The sequence below is a fragment of the Rhinopithecus bieti genome, unplaced genomic scaffold, assembly GCF_001698545.2.
Source record: "Rhinopithecus bieti isolate Rb0 unplaced genomic scaffold, ASM169854v2 scaffold_24392, whole genome shotgun sequence".
Taxonomy (NCBI): domain Eukaryota; kingdom Metazoa; phylum Chordata; class Mammalia; order Primates; family Cercopithecidae; genus Rhinopithecus; species Rhinopithecus bieti.
In genome coordinates, this window is record NW_016812542.1 from 5,013,814 (window position 1) to 5,031,602 (window position 17,789).

The 17,789-nt window shown below is 43.1% G+C and overlaps 1 protein-coding gene across 1 annotated transcript in view; it reads left to right on the forward strand.

Annotated features, from left to right (window-relative positions):
- Positions 1-17,789, forward strand: part of PPP1R12B (protein phosphatase 1 regulatory subunit 12B) — a 245,413-nt gene extending 227,624 nt beyond the window's left edge. Inside the window, 1 exon segment of the mRNA XM_017896485.1 lies at positions 10,007-17,789. Within this exon segment, the coding sequence (XP_017751974.1) occupies positions 10,007-10,093 (87 nt within the window). The 3' untranslated portion in view covers positions 10,094-17,789.

Genomic DNA, 17,789 nt, shown 5'->3' on the forward strand with positions numbered 1-17,789 from the left:
GCTTGTATCTCAAACATTTTAAATCTTCCAAGTTGATTCAAAGCAGCAAGAAATAGAAATCATAAGTAATTGATTCTCCTGAAATGGTGAACAGTATGCCCTAGCACCTAAACTTCTCCATCTTGAGATTTTTTCCAAACACACCTTACTACCACACAGAAGTATTCTCTCCCACTTAGAGCAGTGACTTATTAGAGATAACCAGTTCTTTTTTAATTTTTGAGAGATGGAGTCTCGCTGTGTTGCCCTGGACTTAAACTCCTGGGCTCAAACGATCCATCTCATCCTGCCGAGTAGCTGGGACTACAGGCACATGCCGCCACACCCAGCTGAGCTAACCGTTTCTTCATGAGTGAATATCCACAGCTCCTTGTTGCATGGAGGCTTCTCCATTTTTGAAACCTCCTGAGTTATACCATCTGTACTCTGCTGTTAGGCAGCTGTCAGTGTTTCTTATTAAGAAATGGCCTAAATGCTGATCTGTAGCATGTAATTGAGGCCAAAGCTGGAGCCTTCCAAGGAGTACCTGGGAGCCCAAAGCCAGCCTCCACCCACCAGTCATGGGGCTCTGTGTCATATCCAAGCAGACCCACACACAATAATCCAGAAAGTGGTCAAATTAGAGAAATTGAGGCCCTTTCTTATTTATATTCCAATTCTAAATTGGGAATTATGGAAGCCCCTTCAGTGGTTCTAGTTGCTCTCAATTCTGTAGGTTGAGAAAGGCTTACATTTTTTCTCTGTCTCTTTATACTATCAGTCTATGATTTCCTCAACTAGATCATGAGTTATTTCGTTTCCTCAAGAGATTATAACATATGAAAGTGTTTGCTCTCCCCAGCCATAAGTCATTTGCCAGCAACTCTAAAATCAATTGTTTAAATTATCAAGTGGAGCCAGATCATGAATGTTTAGTCCCCAAACCAATAGGTAAGCTGTTTTGAGACTGATTTTTTTTTCCTTTTTATTTTTGTTTATTTATTTATTTTTGAGATGGAGCCTCACTCTGTAACCCAAACCTGAGTGCAGTGGTGCAGTGTCAGCTTACTGCAACCTTTGCCTCTAGGCAGATTCAATTGCTCAAGCAATTCTCCTGCCTCAGCCTCCCAAGGAGCTGGGACTAGAGGTGTGTGCCACCACACCCAGTTAATTTTTTTGTATTTTTAGTAGAACAGGGTTTCACCATGTTGCCCTAGGTGGTATCGAACTCCTGAGCTCAGGTGATCCACCTGCCTCGGCCTCCCAAAGTGTTGTGATTACAGGCGTGAGCCACCATGCCCAGCCAAGACTGATTTTTTTTTAGTTAAAACATTTACTGATTCAGTCAGTCAGTGTCCATTATTCTTCATTATCCATTACAGAGCCAAATGAAGAAGAAATGCCTGTAAACTCTAAAGCCCCTAAACACTGCTCAAATCAAAGCCCAATGCCAGATTTGCAGCTCGTCCAGCACCCCCTAGAGGACTAAGGGGGAGAAGCATTCGTGCCTTTGCATCTCACCAGTTTTATGTTTCTGTCTGTACCTACTTGAAGGCAAAACCTCCAAAGACACAGATATATAAATGTAAAATTGGTATGACTGGCCCTAAATGAGTCTAAGAAAATGCTTGTTTAGCTGTCAAGCTCTTCATTCAGACTATGATTTATGGTGATTGCTAGAGTGATTGCTAGAGTGATTAATGGCCAAAATCTCTCTGTACTAGGCAGCCAAAGGTACAGGTGACTTTCTTGCTGAACTGGGACCCAGTAGAGCTTGGGGCCAGTTGGTCATGCTTGTTGCATGTTCATTTTGTACAGATGCTCAAACCTCCTTGGAGCAATCAGTAGGGAACATTAGAGGGGGCTGATCTCCAGTGAACCCTTAAAAATACAGTAGATTACTCAAGGAAAGAAAGTGACTTCAGTCCTGTTTTTCTAACTCTACCAAATAAAGTACAAAGGCCAGGTGAAATGGGGGAACCATGAGATGGGCTAACCCAGTTGTATATGTGGCTCTGTGGTTATGAGGTGTGTTGTGTCTTTCTTGACTTTTATTGGAAAGGTAAGTATTTATGAATTCTCGTCAGGAGAAGCTCCACCCAGATCCTGGATTGGAGTAGGATTATATGCCAACTTCTGACGGGTGTGCATGTCAATGTGAGCTGTGCCAGGCCTGCACCTGGTCTTGGCCCACATCTGATGTGATTACTTCTCTACTGCATCCTCCATTCAGCATCAGCCTCCTTGTCAGACCTCCCCTTCCTTTCCTAGGTCCTTGCATGAGAGGGACCCAGCAACCAATTGCCTTTTAGATTGATCCTGGAATTTTTATTTTTATTTGGAAAGATTACTAGCTGACCCTGCTCCTTAGCCCTGCCCTTGCCCATTCTGTGCTGGGCCCTGCCCCTTCTCCTCTCCTCCTTGCCTTGCCTTGTTTTCAATACTGCTTCCTATAGAACATTCCACCAGATTGTTTCCTGCCTCTCTCCCTCGTGCTGATAACTTCCAAAGTCTTTCACCTTGATCTGCTTATACTCACTTGTTAGATTGAGTCACATTCATCATTCATGTCTTTAATGTTATTCCCTGGGAGGCAAGTACCACTTCATACAATGACAATTGTTTGACAATGATTATGTTGAAAGCTTTGTTCCAATGTCAACATCAAAGAAGGGTGAGAGCCAAGGACTTTCCATTGGTTTTTAAATTTGGTCCCTGCCCATTGCTTTAATCTTTTCCATATGCTGTACCATGATCTCCCTCCTCTATCCTCACCATGGCCAAGATGCTTACAGTGAGCAAAGAAGATTGCCCAGTCCTCACCCTCCAACGGCTACATGAGACAGTTTGGCTAGACCTTTATTCCAAGGTGGTCATTCTTTCTCTTTGGGAAAAGAGAGATTCAGCAGTTTGTCTCTGCTTGTTTTTCCTTTTCACTGTTTTTCCCCTTCATGCTACCTTTCATTTTCTTGCTTCTTCACTCCCAAACAACTATAACTCCACTAATCTTTCATTTCTATCCTTCCCATCATATAGATATGAGAGACTTTTCTCTGATACCTGGCCACCTTTCTATAGTCATTATAACCCACAGGATTGTCCATCCTCATCCATGAAACCCCATTTGCATAAAAAATCATTATTCTCCTCCCAAAAAGTTGATGGTCTGTTTCGGGGCAGTGCAGATGACTACTTAGGAAGGACAGTAGCAGAGTCAGCAGGCCTTTGATATAATTCCATTTATTAAAGTCTTTAAATGTCTTATGGAATATGGGGTATCAGGAAGAATGTCTGTGGACTGGTTATTCTGTTCCATTTGCAACACTGACAGACAGAAAGGGCTGGACTAGCACATTGGTCCAACTAGTTTCATTATCATTGGACATTTATGATTTCTCCAGCTTTTTTGCACAGCTATAATTTCCAGAGTATGAGTCTGTTTATGAACACCTTTAAGCAGCTCCCAAACTGCTTGAACTGAGACAAAGAAAGCACAGTTAGCTGTGAATTTAGTGATGCATATAATCATATAGCAGGTCAGAGACAGGTTAGCAGTTACTGGATCCTGAAACAATCTCTCTGGACTGCAGAGGAAAACTAGCAGGGTTAATGAAGCTTCCTACAAAGTGGGTTAGAGGACGATCCAAAGAGCTGACAGTTCTTTCTTATTTGGGTATGTGTCACTTTAACCTTCTAAACAGTACATGCCCTGGCCAAAAAAAAAAAAAGTGCTTAAATAATAGGCCTCTCTTTTCTTTTCCTTGTTTTATTTTTTTAAAATAAATGAGGCCAAGTGCAGTGGCCCATACCTGTAATGCCAGCACTTTGGGAGGCTAAGGCAGGAGGATTGCTTGACCTCAGGAATCTGGGACCAGCTTGGGCTACATGGCGAAATCCTGTCTCTACAAAAAATATAAAAATTAGCCACGTATGGTGGTGCATGCCTGTAGTCCCAGCTACTTTAGGAGGCTGAGGTGGGAAGATGGCTTAAGCCTGGGAGGCAAATGTTTCAGTTTTGTGCCACTGCACTCCAGCCAATGTGACAGAGTCGGACCCTATCTCAGATAAATAAACAAAGTGAGGGTGAGGAGCTGAGTATGGGGGGAAGGTTAGAGGAAGGGAGAGAGAAAGGGGCAGCAGCTAGATTTAAGAACACACCAAGTCCTCAGCTCTAATCTCAGTCATGATGAAGGGTCCCTGAAGTTATGCCTCAACCATTTTAATTTGGTTCAGAAGGCTCCAAACCACATGTTGGGCTTTCATTCTCAAAAGCAATCCATATGTGCCTTTTGAGAACCTGGCGGTTATATTCATATGGCTTATTTAGATCTTAGCCAAGAATCAGACACAGCTCTCCTTCCCTGTTGCTTTTCTCCATCATCCTTCCACCTGCCCCCCATTTGCTCCATGACTGCTGCCTTTCTCATTTCCTTTCTTGCATGCAAACTAAAACAAAACAAAAGTCACATGATTTCTTTGTCCTACTTTTCTCTCCTCTGGTCTGTCTTGTCTCTCTCTGTCTTGTCTGTCTGTCCTTTTCATGTCTCACTCTCTACAGAACCTCCACCAGCTAAAACAGATTCAAACCTTGAAGCAGATGAACGAGCAACTGCAGGCTGAGAACAGGGCCCTGACCCGAGTGGTGGCCAGACTCTCGGAGTCCGTCGAGTCCTCGGACACCCAGGAGCTCTAGTTCTTGTCCCTCCTCTCCAACTCACTTCCCTCCTCCACTACTCCAGGCAGGTTCAGTCTTCTTGTTAGTCCCAGAAGCTCTGTGCTCATCCCCTCCATCCGAGCCTCCATATGCAGGTTCCTGTAAGGCTTGTTTATCTGCAGATAGAAGCAGCCAGGACTGAGATCATAGAATGGGACATAACAGCCTAGGTCAAGGGAGGCAGTGAGACCTCAACCTCAATATACCAGTATATTCATTTGGTAAGGTCACCACATTACCTTCTCTTGCCCTAGAGACCGAGTATGAATTTGTTCACTCAGCTACACATAGGTATACACAGTGTGTGCATATACCTATGTACATGCACATATACATATTTCATTGACAGGGTCATTGCCAAATGGAGATTGATCTTTCTTAGACAATAGTAACCCAAGTGCAACCCGCTCCCTTGGAGCAGTTGGGGTTGGGCCTTGGGTAACCAAGGTCAGGGGCTCTCAGTCTTGGCTGCAAGAAACATCTAGGAGCTTTTAACATATACCTATGGGTATATTTTAAACATATACATAGCTTTTAACATATACACATAAGGATGTCTGGGTCCATCCCCAAATAATCAATGGTCTGGGTTGAGACCCAGGCATCAGTATTTTTTCAAAGCTCTCCTGTTGATTCTTTGTACAACCATGGTTAAGAATCACAGCCCTTTGGATACCAGACGGTCCTCATGGCTGACAACATTACCGATGGAGAGGACTAAAATTCAAGGTTGGAACTGTTCCTGCCCAGCTCTACTACCAGCAAAAACACTCTCCATCCCACTATTCAAGCATAATTGGATAAGCATTCTTTGCCTCCTTCTGCAGTAGTCTTTGCTTTCTTCTCCCTCCTTAGGAGGCATATCTCTCATTCCTGTCACAAATCTTTGGGCCCTAGAGATGTGCCCCTCCCTGTCCTTAGTGTGTGGGCTGTGAGGCAGAACACAGCCTATATAAATGTGACCCTCATGGAGCCAGGCCCTCCCTAATGGGGCCAGCTTTGCAAAGGAGATGGCAGGCAGTGGAGCAGAGAGCAGGGATTTATTTTCAACTGAGAACTAAAAATGTGCTTGGCAAACTGGAACCTTTCCCTGGCTATGGATCTGAAAGACAAGCTCACAGACAACTGGTTTTTCTATCTCAAGATGGTATGATGGGGTCACCACTCCTCTGAGATGAATTTTTAATTGTCAGCAACAATCTAATTAGTCCTGACCAGAGCCTGTTCTTTCTTTCAGCCTGTTTGCTTTTGCCTTCAGGGTTAGTAGCTGGCAACTAATATCCACTAGAACTGAATCACCCGAATTATCATAGGACTGAGCTAATATCCTGCTGTAGATGCTGTCATAGGCAGAAAGAAAATTGAAAGGGAAGTCCTACCATGACCTGGCTGTAAGCAGCCACTGTTAGGTCCAGACTCCATGCTTTAAAGTTAGCCTCAGATTCCTGGAAATTTTTACTTAGGGCAAACTAGGGACCCCCCAAAAAAAGTCCCAGTTATTTTTAGTATCCCTTTGTTGCAAGATCGTATAGGATATGGGGCAAAACTAGGTCTCATGCTTTCAGTAGTTAATATCCTTAACAGTTGTCATTTATTAAGGCCTGTGCTGAATGCTTTATATAGTTTTCTCATTTATTCTCCAAAACCATTATTGTAAAATGAAAAAAAACTGAGTCACAGATTAAATAACTTGCCCAAGGTCACTCCGAGAGTAAGTGATAGAACCAAAATTCAAACCAAACATGTCAGGTTCCAGAGTGCAAACTTTTCACCACTGTAATATAAGCTGTCTGCGTATTTGGCACAGTTTTCACCATTTGTTAAGCATACGGCCCAAACAATGCGAGAAGGATCTATTGAGCAACTACACTGTGCCCCCAGTATTACAGCTGAGGGAGGAAGGGCAGCATTCTGCTTTCTCAGCACTGTGACGTCCTTGTCAAAGCCTAACTTCTGAAGAGCCATTTACCTACCAAAAGATTTTGCTGCTCTGAAGAAAGCCATTGCCTGGTATATGACCATAGCAAGGGTTAGCAAACTGTGACCCACCAGTATGGCCCATAAGCCATACAAACAGTCAAAAAAGAAATCAAAAGAAGAATAATATTTTACAACATATGAACACAAACATTATATGGAATTCAAATTTCAATGTCCAAAATAAAAGTTTTATTGGAACTGAACCATACTCATTTGTTTACATATTATCGTTATGTCTGTGGGTGCTTTTGTGCTACAACAGCAGAGCTGAGGAGTAGCAACAGAGACTGTTTGACCTGCAAATCCTAAGATACTTGTTGTCTGGCATTTTACAAAAAAAGCTTGCCGATTCTTGCCAGAAGGAAGGATGAGATAACTAAGCCAAACTGGCAGTGCAATCGAGAGATTTTGCTCTACCTTTTTTTCTTTTAATAGTTCCCTGGAAAAATCATCTTATCTCAGCATGTAGAGCAAACCACTTACCAACAAAATACCAGAGGGAACTCCCTTCCCACTTTCCTTGTAGTTAAAAGCAAGACAGCTCATGTAAGACTCATCCTGAGTCCCTCTCAACCTACGGCTAACCTTGCCCTATGTCTCTGAAGCTTTAGGACCCCTATAGCCCCTTCCTCTTTAACACATTCCTCAAAGACTGTAAGAAGTAATAGTTGAGAAATGTGTACTTAATTTTATTTGCCCAGGGTATCTTTAACACCAAATTGTGGTAAGCTGGGAACTTAAAAATTAAGAAACTAAGATCCAGAGATTTAAAATGATAAAGCTTTGTTAAACTTCATACTTATATCGTACTTTCACATGTGTTCTTATTTATCCATTATTTAACTTCAAGTGGATATCAGATAACACTGTTCATTTCCCCCTCTCTTCTGAGTTTGAACTTTGTAAGGCTTTCGCCCCGCCTTGATTTCTACATTCCACCTCTTACACTTTTTGCCACTCCCTTTAGATGTCAATTGTAGCATGTTGCAGCTGCAAAACTGCCTTGTCCAAATTTTTTTTCAAAGAATTGAGTTCTTAATGTGGAAATAAATCACTAAAACTCTACAAGACTCTACAAGTTGTTTATACATTTTTTAAGGCAGCTCAGTTCTGATTTGATGAGCTGCTAAGCAAGGAAATGTAATCCATTGCCATATATAGCTTCTTCCTACCTATGGAATCCTATTATGGAAATGTGGCTTTCACAGTCTCAGTTATACCCAAGCTGCAGCCCCAGGATGGGGCATTAAAGAGCAGATTGAACACGGAAACATGAGGCCATCCTGGGTTTTTTCTAAAAATCTCATTGAAATGAGTTTCCAAGTATTCAGTCTGGTAGACAAAGCTACAGGGATAGAAGAATGAAGGAGAGGGCAGCCAGAGCTGCTTTGATTAAATCAGAGGTAGGAGACCAGGGTCAAAGGACTGCAAGTTTATTTTTATATTTTCTGGATCAGAGTCTTCTTAATAAAGTTTGCAGATTATTTGCCTGCCCTCCCACAGTCATGAGAAAACTCACAGTGATTGTAGGAACACTCAGTATCGTAAAGCTGAGTATGTATGTCAACACACTTCCACATTTGTTACCTCCTGTGAGCCTCACAGAGTCCCTACCATAGGAGAGAGTAGGACAGAGACTGTTGTTCTTATAGAAGCACAAAAATAGAAATGCAGAGAAGGTGAGTGATCTGCCTAAAGTAATAGATCACTAGTGACAAAGACAATGCTGGAATTTCAGTTTCTAGGCGTCAAACATTTTTGGTGTTTTGTTTTCCATCCCACGTGTAATAAAAGAAGGATCTTTGGAGTCAGGCACATTGGGATTCAGTATTAGCTTTGCTGGGTGCCTTGAACTAGTTCTGGCACTTTTCATTTCCTCATTTGTAGAAATCGGGATAACAACTGTATCATAATCTCATGAGGCACTAGGGAGACCCTCTAGCACAGTGCCGTCCACATTATAGATATTCAGTAATTTTCCTTTTATTTCCTTGATACAAATTATGTATCTGTGATGCATATTTGTGTACATACACATATATTTATATAATTTAACCTGTATCTTCCCTGAGAGATCAAGGAAACAGATTATATTCCTTAAGGCACAGTTAGATCTCCTAAGTGGTTAATAGCAGAGCCAGAGCTAGAACTAAATAGGCCTCATAACACCTCAGCCCAGGTCACCCTTTACTGGGGGCATTACCTGCCCCTGGGGTCCTGTAGGTTTAAATGACTAGTCAAAGGACACCTGTATTGAACAGATACAAATGAAGCTTTCTGTAGCCTGCATAGTGGTGATACACTTACCCACTGTCCTAAATCGCTCTTGCTGCCAGTGGGACCCACACATAAACTGTGCCCTTATCAACATCCCATTAGGATTTTTCAGATGCACAGCATACTTGTCAAAAGTGCCTGATCATGTAACAAAGACTTGGACTTCCAGGATGGGACTTGAGGCTGTTAGTTTTCCTTTTTTTCACAAGTTAGACAATAGTATGTGTAATGTTCCAAGATGGCAGAACTGATAAAATTGAGTTTCCACTCCCTCCCCTGCCTGACAAGCATCTATTTCTGTGAATTACAATGCCATCCCCTAAAACTGCTGATAAGTCCTCTGGGTATCCTTTGGTGACTGTCAGTGGGGAGCTTTGGCAAGGATTAAATACATGCCTAGTGTTCACTGTGCCTGACAACTCTGTGACTGTAAGTTTTCTGAATTTTAATGGTTGACAGTGGATGTGTATAGTATGGTCAGCGAGAATTTGGAGGATTATTCACCGAAGGCACCAAGTGGAGGACCCTTAAATCATCTTGTGCATATGGCAGGAAAGCCGAGTGCTGCCTCCGTGGCCTTTGCTCTTGTTTTTGATGAGATGTGAAGCAGTATCCTCCTTTAACTCTTCTAGTTGACCACCACCTCCTTTCTGAATTCTTTCCCTATGTCCTCACTAGCCCATTTTGGCTCTCTCCCCAATTTCTTTAGACTAGGGGTGAGTTTAAGGGCAGGAGAAATTGAAAGTGGTTACTGATTCAACTGATTCAATAGAATGAAAGGATATATAGTGTGAAATGTGAGGTCTGCCTATGAAAAAATAAGATATTACTGCTAAATATGCCAGCTCAAAAGATGGAGGGGCTATAATCTCCCTAAAGATTAATAATACCAACTCAATAAATAGGAAGATTGAAAGGAATTTTATCCCTGGAGAAGGGACCATGAGACACATTGTCTCAAAAGGCCCTGATCACCAGGCTGGCCTGGCCTGGTCAGGGAGGGCAAAGGAGGATCCTGCCAGGCTCTAACTCACCTTTCCCTCTGTCACCCTACAGGTGTTAACAGAACTGAAATCCGACAACCAGAGGCTGAAAGATGAAAATGGTGCCCTCATCAGAGTCATCAGCAAACTGTCCAAATAGGCTAGGCTCCAGATTTATGAGGAAACAAAGGGACAGTATTTGCTGCCCCCACCCCTCTTTTCCAGTCCTTGCCTTCCAACCAAAAGAAATGGATGTTTTGGTGGAAGGACACTTCTTTCTAACACCCTCTTCAGTCACCTCTATACACTCTACATTTTCTCTGCACTTTCAATGCCCTGTTCTTTCAAAACCCCTATCCCAAGTTTTATGACAGTTTTAATTGAAGCATGATTGTGATAATTCGAGCCATCTGGAGAATGCTCTGGGGAGTACACTAGGCTCAGCTGTGGACCCCTGAACTTCCTGCTGCTCAGCTACTTTGTCCACATTGGATTTGGTCCAAACATATAAGGCTTCTACCCAAATCAGTATCCTTCAGCTTTTTACATTGACCCAGTGTCCTCTGATATAGGTGAGTCTTGTGGTAGCCACTCCGGGATCCTGATTGGGGTGTCAAGAGAAACAGCAGGATGTTGAATTGATCATCAGATGGCCTCCGGAGCTGTTAGCATCCAAGGTGACAGTGACTGCATTGAGGTGCTCTATTCTTCTTCACCTCTCAGGAACTGACTTTTATTTTTTCTATCAACACCCAGTAATCTCCCTAACTAGTTTTAACCTTTATTCCTCCCTCATACCTAGCCCTTTCTTCAAGGCTCAAATGGCCCTGGCTTCATTTATTCCTTTCCTTTCTATCCTTTTATTTTTTTCCCTCCCCCACCCCCTCACTCAATGGGATAAAAGCTAGGACAGAGCACCTGACCTCAGTTGTCTTTGGCCGTTGTGGGGAATCATTATTCTGGAGACAAGAAAATCATCACTCTGGTGCCTTGGTGGCAGCACCACTGCCCTGAAAGCTAGACTGTGGCATAAGTGTCAGCTCATTGTTTTCATCTCCCACTTCCCCCTTCAAAGTGATTTTCTTTATAAGAAAATCTGGCTCTGAATACCCCATTCTGCCTCACTTCCTTGACCTTGTTTTCCTCTCTTCGCTCTGACACCTGCTTCTAATGAGAAATGAAGTCAGTGCAAGGAGGAATGAGAGGTGTGGAGGGGAGATTGTTGGGAGATGGACTAGGAAGTGGAAGCAGGCTGGAAAGACACATATGGTGACAAGTATCTGAGGCCACTTGCAACATTGTGGCAAAGAAGGTGGAAGATGGCAGCCCACTGGGCTGTGAGAATAGTGGTGAATTTGATTATTTCCAGTGGTTAGATTTAGCGGAGAGATTTACTTTCTTGGAAATTAATAGGGGAAATGGCACTTAATAGAGGTTTAATGGAATGAAGTACTTTCAACCCATTGATGAGAGTCATGGAAGTTTAGAGTGGCAAGGCCCAGAGGTCATTAGGTCCAGCTTTCTATTATTGTGTCACAGGGACCCCTGCTACCACAGCTTTGACCCATGGGCATGGTCAGGTAGCCTCTGGTGGCTATGCATTTATTACTCAAAAGTTGGGCAACTCTAATCAAGAGAGTTTTTCCTGATATCAGCTGAAGTCTGCCTGTGGATTCTCCTTGTAGTCCAGATCTACTATCTGCAACTCTTTAACAACTCTTCAGATATGTGCAGTGGGTGGTCTCCCCCTCAGTCTTACTTTGAGCTGCTGTTACCCTAGTCCTTTCAGTCATTCCTCATATGGCATGCTTTTCTTTCCTATCACATCTTGGCCATCCTCCTCTAGACAAAACTAGCCTTTAAAATATCATGCCCAGGCCTGGAAAGAATATTCTACAAATCCAGTGCAAAATTAAACTATTAGTTCTTGATGAGAACCTAGCATTAATACTTACAGTATTTTCCTTTTGTAGGAGCTTTATCCCTTGGTTCACTTGAGTGTGCAAGTCATTAAATCCTCATCATTTTAGGGTTACCAATGATATTCAGTGTTTAGAGTGGTTCATTCCCTTAACATACACTACCTCTGTCTGTTGATTCCTTTCCTGACATGACGTGTAGCTGTCCATGGCCCTCCCTCTGAAACATCACATGCTCTTTAAACTAGAAGCTGTAATTCAAGATCCCAATTCCATAACAGGAGATATGTTTCCTCTGACAAAACCCCATTTTTAGAGTATATAAAATTCTGTCTTCCATTTCCAACCATTTTTCAAGAGAAGCTGCTACTATCTTGGGACTTTGGATTATCATGGGAGTACTGTAAGTTCAGTTCTCAGGGAATGCTAAATTAGAGTAATAAGTTATATATCTTTCACCATAAGCATTTCCTTCATTCTGGGAGAGGAAATCAACATAAGGTGTTGACTTATTGATTATCCTGGAACATTTTGAGTATTGGGGAAAGAAGATGATACTGCTTTCTCAAAAAAAGAAAATTGGATTATTGGGAATACATCTTGACCCTTTTCCACTCAATAGACCAGAGAAAGGGGTTACAGAGAGTCCCCTCAGATCTGTTTGTGCCTTTCAAAAGCATTGGGGGCAGATTCTCAAAACTCTTAGATTGGTGTTGCACCCCTGCCACTTCACATGGCCCTTTCATGTTAAAGCTGACTTTTCTTGCCAGAAAGTTTTCCTTGTAACAAGAAATTTGCAAGCTTTTCAATCTCAGGAATACTGGATTCTATGGCCAGGAACTCATGAAAGTAAGTGTAAACTGTCCTAGGTAATTTCAGGTACTTTCTCTTATGCATTTAATTTTATTAGATGAACTGATTTCTGGTCTATCTCCAGAAATAAAATACCATTCCTTCATAACTGCATTGTCTGGAAGCCCCATGAGGTGGTAGTTATAGGCCTTCTACTAGCCAGCAATTCTCTCTGGATACTGGCATCAACAGGTCTCCCTTTTCTTGTGCTGCTTGGACAGGTACCTACCACTGGCCTCTTCAGTGGCCACAATCCGCAGTCCTCACCTGCTGGTTTGGACACTCATGAGCACCCCAGGCAGCTCAAGCTGAATAAATAGCTGCAGACTTGGCCAACAACATGTGGCACAGGTTTATCACTTAACTTAGAGTCTTCACATGAAATATCAGAATGGGAAAGAGAATGTTCTTGGCACAACTCTGTTTTCATTAATTTGTTATTTTTCAAAAACCGAGCCACACCTTTGAAAGTAATGATTTGGCCATTCCAGAGATTCTGTGGCTAAAGTTTGTTTTTCCAGGGCTGCTGATCCCTTTCCAGATAGCTCCAGAGTATGATGATCCCTAGCCCCATCCCAGTCTCTAGCGAAAGGGTTACGCAAATCTCAGGGTGTTGCCACTAAAGAATCTAAAGAATAGACTTGCTTTGGGCTTACTTAGTGCACCAGATTCTCTAGTGGGCCATTCTCATTTGATGTTCACTAGAACCTCCCTGTCTTCCAACTGCAGGATGTGTTTGCTTCTCTTCTGGGTTTTCTGTGGTTTCTGTGCTAGTTCCCACCCCAAGTTTAAGAAGACTTAGATTCATGTATTGCTATCTGAGGCCACTAGTGAGATTTCAGATCACTGTTTTGCAACATTTTACCCATTTCCCTTCCCCAAACCATGTGCTTATTAGATGGTTCCACTCAGGAAGCAAGGAAGCTAAAACTCAACTTAATAGTCTGTGGATCCCATGAAAGTGTGTGTGAACTACTGACCGTTTCTCCACTAGGGGCATTTAATTGAGCCAAAGATGATGGAAGAAGAAACTCTCAAAGCCATGTACTTTGTTAGGTGTCTGGATTTTTGGCCTCTTTGCAGCCTCTCCTAGCAACAGACAGACACTGTCTCCTCTCAGAGAAAGGCCAGTGTTTCGGTCCAGGCCACTAGTGAGTGTCAGCACCCTTGAGGTGGGCATGGAGTGAGCAGAAGAAGCCTGGAGAAGAGAGAACTATTTAAAGTGTTGCCAGTTATTCAGCTTCCAGGTGGCTTTGCACCTCCAAAGGTGCAAAGAGGAAAAAGAAAGCAGAAAGGATTCAGCATTTAAGCAAAAAGGAAAGGGAAATTCTACTCTACCGGATGAGCCACTGGTTCCACTGGAGCTTTTCAGTGAAGTAACACTGCAGGAGCCCTGATATCCTTCCCTCAGAGATATCATCAGGGGCCCTCAAACCCCATTGTTTATGCCAGCACTGACCACACTTTAAGGACACACTTATCAATCAGAGGTGGTGCAGTTGGCCTAAATCTAGGCCCAGTTATTATTGCAGATCTTAGTCACCATACTCTGTTGCCCAAGCTGGATTGCAGTGGTGTGATCTCAGCTCACTGCAACCTCCACCTCCCAGGCTCAAGGGATCCTCTCACCTCAGCCTCCCGAGCAGCTAGGACCGCAGGTATGCACCACCATGCTCAGCTAATTTTTGTATTTTTTTGTAGAGATGGGGTTTTGCCATGTTGCCCAGGCTGGTCTTGAACTGCTGGTCAAGCAATCAACCTGGCTGGGCCTCCCAAAGTGATAGGATTACAGGAGTAAGGCACCATGCCCAGCCCACCGTACAGATTTTCAAGGCAGGGTCTAACCCCTCATGTGAGTTCTTCTAACCCAATAAGCAAGGCAGCTTTGAGGACAGAAAAAGGCAACAGAAAAAAGACCCTAGAAGTCAGAACATCGTATTCCAAGGCTACACCTTCTCCTTTTAGTCATGTGACTTTGGGCAGGTCACCCTCCCTGTCTGTAAAATGAGGTTGGACTGGATAATCTTTATGTGCCCTTTCCTTTTGGCTTAAAATTCTGTGATTTATTCATTCTTAGGAAGATCAGAACACTTACTGGGATTTCTGCTTCAAAAATTCTTTCTAATCTCAAAAATCCAAGTCCAAAATTTTTTGTTTTCTTCTGGATTTAAACTGTTTAACATGAGCACATCAAGGTTGACTTCTCATCCTTGTTGGGAAGTGAATTTAATATTGAGGGTAATTGAATGGTGTTGCAATGGCTTTCCCTCCTGATGGCTTGGTAAGAATATTAAAGCCTGCAGAGGTGGAAATTGGAGCTCATGGAGAAATGGATAGAAAGCAATTTGTTGCAGGCAGCCTTTGGACAAGTTGTTTTAATAGGAAATAGACCTGCTGCTTCATAGGTTTCCTCAACCACCTTTCCTCAGCTTTCTCAAAATGTGGTCTACATTGGCTCTTCACACCCAAATAGCAGACTAATAGTTTTTCTGCTTAGCACCATCTGGTTCATTGTCTTGAACTCTGCCTTACAGCAGCAAGAAAATTTTCCTCGATAAGAACCTCAATCTTTAGTTCCATTGAGCTGCCCCTCTGGATTTTGGACTATCAGAAGTAGGAGGTTCTGATACCATTCAAGATGATCTTTCCTTCAAAGCAGGTCTGAAGAGGAGACTACCAAAGCAGTAAGTGTTTACAAACCCGGAGTCCACACAACCACATTGCATGGAACAGCACTTGGCTTTCACAAGCCTCCTACAGGACCTGGTGTAATTGGAGTGAAAGGGCAGAGACCCTGGAAGTGGAGATGGCTGTGTGCTGCGATGGGAAGAAGGCAGAAGGCCCAGGGGCTTTGGGCATAGAGCAGGGTGGAAGCTGCAAGTACTGGGAAGGAAGAGAGTTTCACAGAACCAAAGCTTCGGCACACAGAGTTCTGTCTCACTGGTGACTTCATCCCTCAGGCTCCAACTGAGCAGAGATTTTAATCAGCTTCCTTAATGGGTATTGACACTGCTCAGGAAGCAGTAGACCCTATCAGGGACAGCTATTGATCTCTTGTGTTCTGATTAGATTGGAAAATAGATCAACTTCAACTTCATTGTAGTCCAGGAACTGTTGGTCACAGCTATTAGGAATGAGGTGATTTCTGAGGGCTGAGAAAAAACAGAATCTTGACCAGCCGGCAGCTGCATGGTAAAAGAAGATGCATTCATTTCTCCTTTGAGAGTTGGGGTTGAGGGCAAACATAGAACCCAGGTTTGGCTTACAACCCGGTGTCCCGGAAGCCCTCTTTCGGGAGAACTGTAAGTAAGAGGTGGGTGTGTCTAAAGACAATACCATTAATGAATGTTTTTGGCCTTACCTAAAAAGGTTTAGCAATTTAGGGATAACTCTTGCATCTAGCTTATGTGTGTTCACATGCACATTTGCTAGCCCAGAGCTTTTAAAATGAGGTCTGGCATATACTTGATTACAAATGAGAACTCAGAAACCAATTTTATCCAAGTATATTATTAAATTCTATCTTTTGTTTTTCCCCCTCACTTCTAATCCCCCAAAGGACCTATTTGAGCTGTTCCCCGATTCATCTGCTTATCATTCTGGACTGTGAATCCGCCAGAGTGATATCTTCTGTTATTTCTCCTCCAAATTTTTCCCTGATGTTTCCAATAAAGATTTGCTTGGGTGGCCCCTTAAGGTGACATCAGGATGCTCTTATGTCCTTCCAGAATAAACATATACTTCACTCCTCTCCCTCTCATCTCCCTCCACATTCTTAATTCCTTGCTTTTCTCACTTGGAGCCGAGAGTGCTTTAGAGAGGTGGTTTTCCATGAATCAGCCAAGATTCCTGGAGAAGTTGGATATACCAACTACCACCACCACCACCACTGTCCCCTCTTCCAGTTTCAAAGCTCCCTGGCTATGCTAATGTCCCCTCAGAGATGAGGTTTGACTTGTAGGCCCGTATGACTCCATAGCCTGGCCAAGGAGACTATGAGTAGCCATATCTGGTTTACTCTTTGTCCTGAGACTGTTTATAGCTTAAAACAGAAGTGTGTCTTCCCAGCACAAACCTAATCAGTGTATCAGTGCATCTGGTGGCAACAGCTCAGCCCATTCAAAGAGCAAGGATTCAGGAAAGGCACACTGATGGTGGGGAGCCTCTTAAGAGCCGCTAATGTTCTCCCAAAATCAGAGTTGAGAGTCGGAGTGCCGGTCCCCTGGGCCCATGTTCCTGAACAAGGGACATGCTAGGGCCAGAAGTAGCTTGACTCTCGCCTAATATCTGTGCCTTTGCCTGTCCTTTCTCCCACTCTACTGAAACCCGGAACCGATTCCCGCTTGCCTTCTCATGAAGAGAGGCCACGTAAAGAGAGTTTGGAGGAAAAAAGACACCAGGAGGCAGGCTGCGGGGTAGGAGAAGGTTCTGAGAGGATGCAGCAATCCAGAATACCTCCTTTTCTAGCTAGCATCCCTTGAACTTTTGAAAGGTTGTGCCTACCACTGGCTGGCACACCAGGCAATGATTTCCCTGCAGAAGGAAGGAATGTTTCACCCTTGCATCCTTCTTGGTGAAGATACGGCCTATGCTCAGTTGAGTAGTTCACACTCAAGACTTTGGCTTTATGGTTTTCCTTCCTTCTTGTCTTTGCCCTGACCTTGATCAACAGGGGTGAAAAGAATCACCCTGGTGTCTCCATGCCTCTCCCATTTTAGTGGTAGCATTTTGTGTCTTTACGCCACCCTTCACCCTATTTCCACCAAGGTTAACGCACCAGATATAACTGTTTTTCAACTGAGTTGTATGGATTAACTTCAGTCCACTGTAGATACACCAGGGATGGGGTGGGGTTGGGGGTGTTTAGGGAGAAGAAGCCAGACTTGCTTTGTGAACTGAATGTATTTTTATGCAATTTTGAGTGGCCTTTCAACCCTAAGATGAACGGTTTTGTTTTACTGGTTGTTATTATATAGTATTGCGTATTCTGTGTTTCAAAGTTTGGGAATAATAATATTCACATCTATATGATGCCTGTAAACACAATATTTATAAATGAGTAAATAAAACTGTGTTTTAACTTTG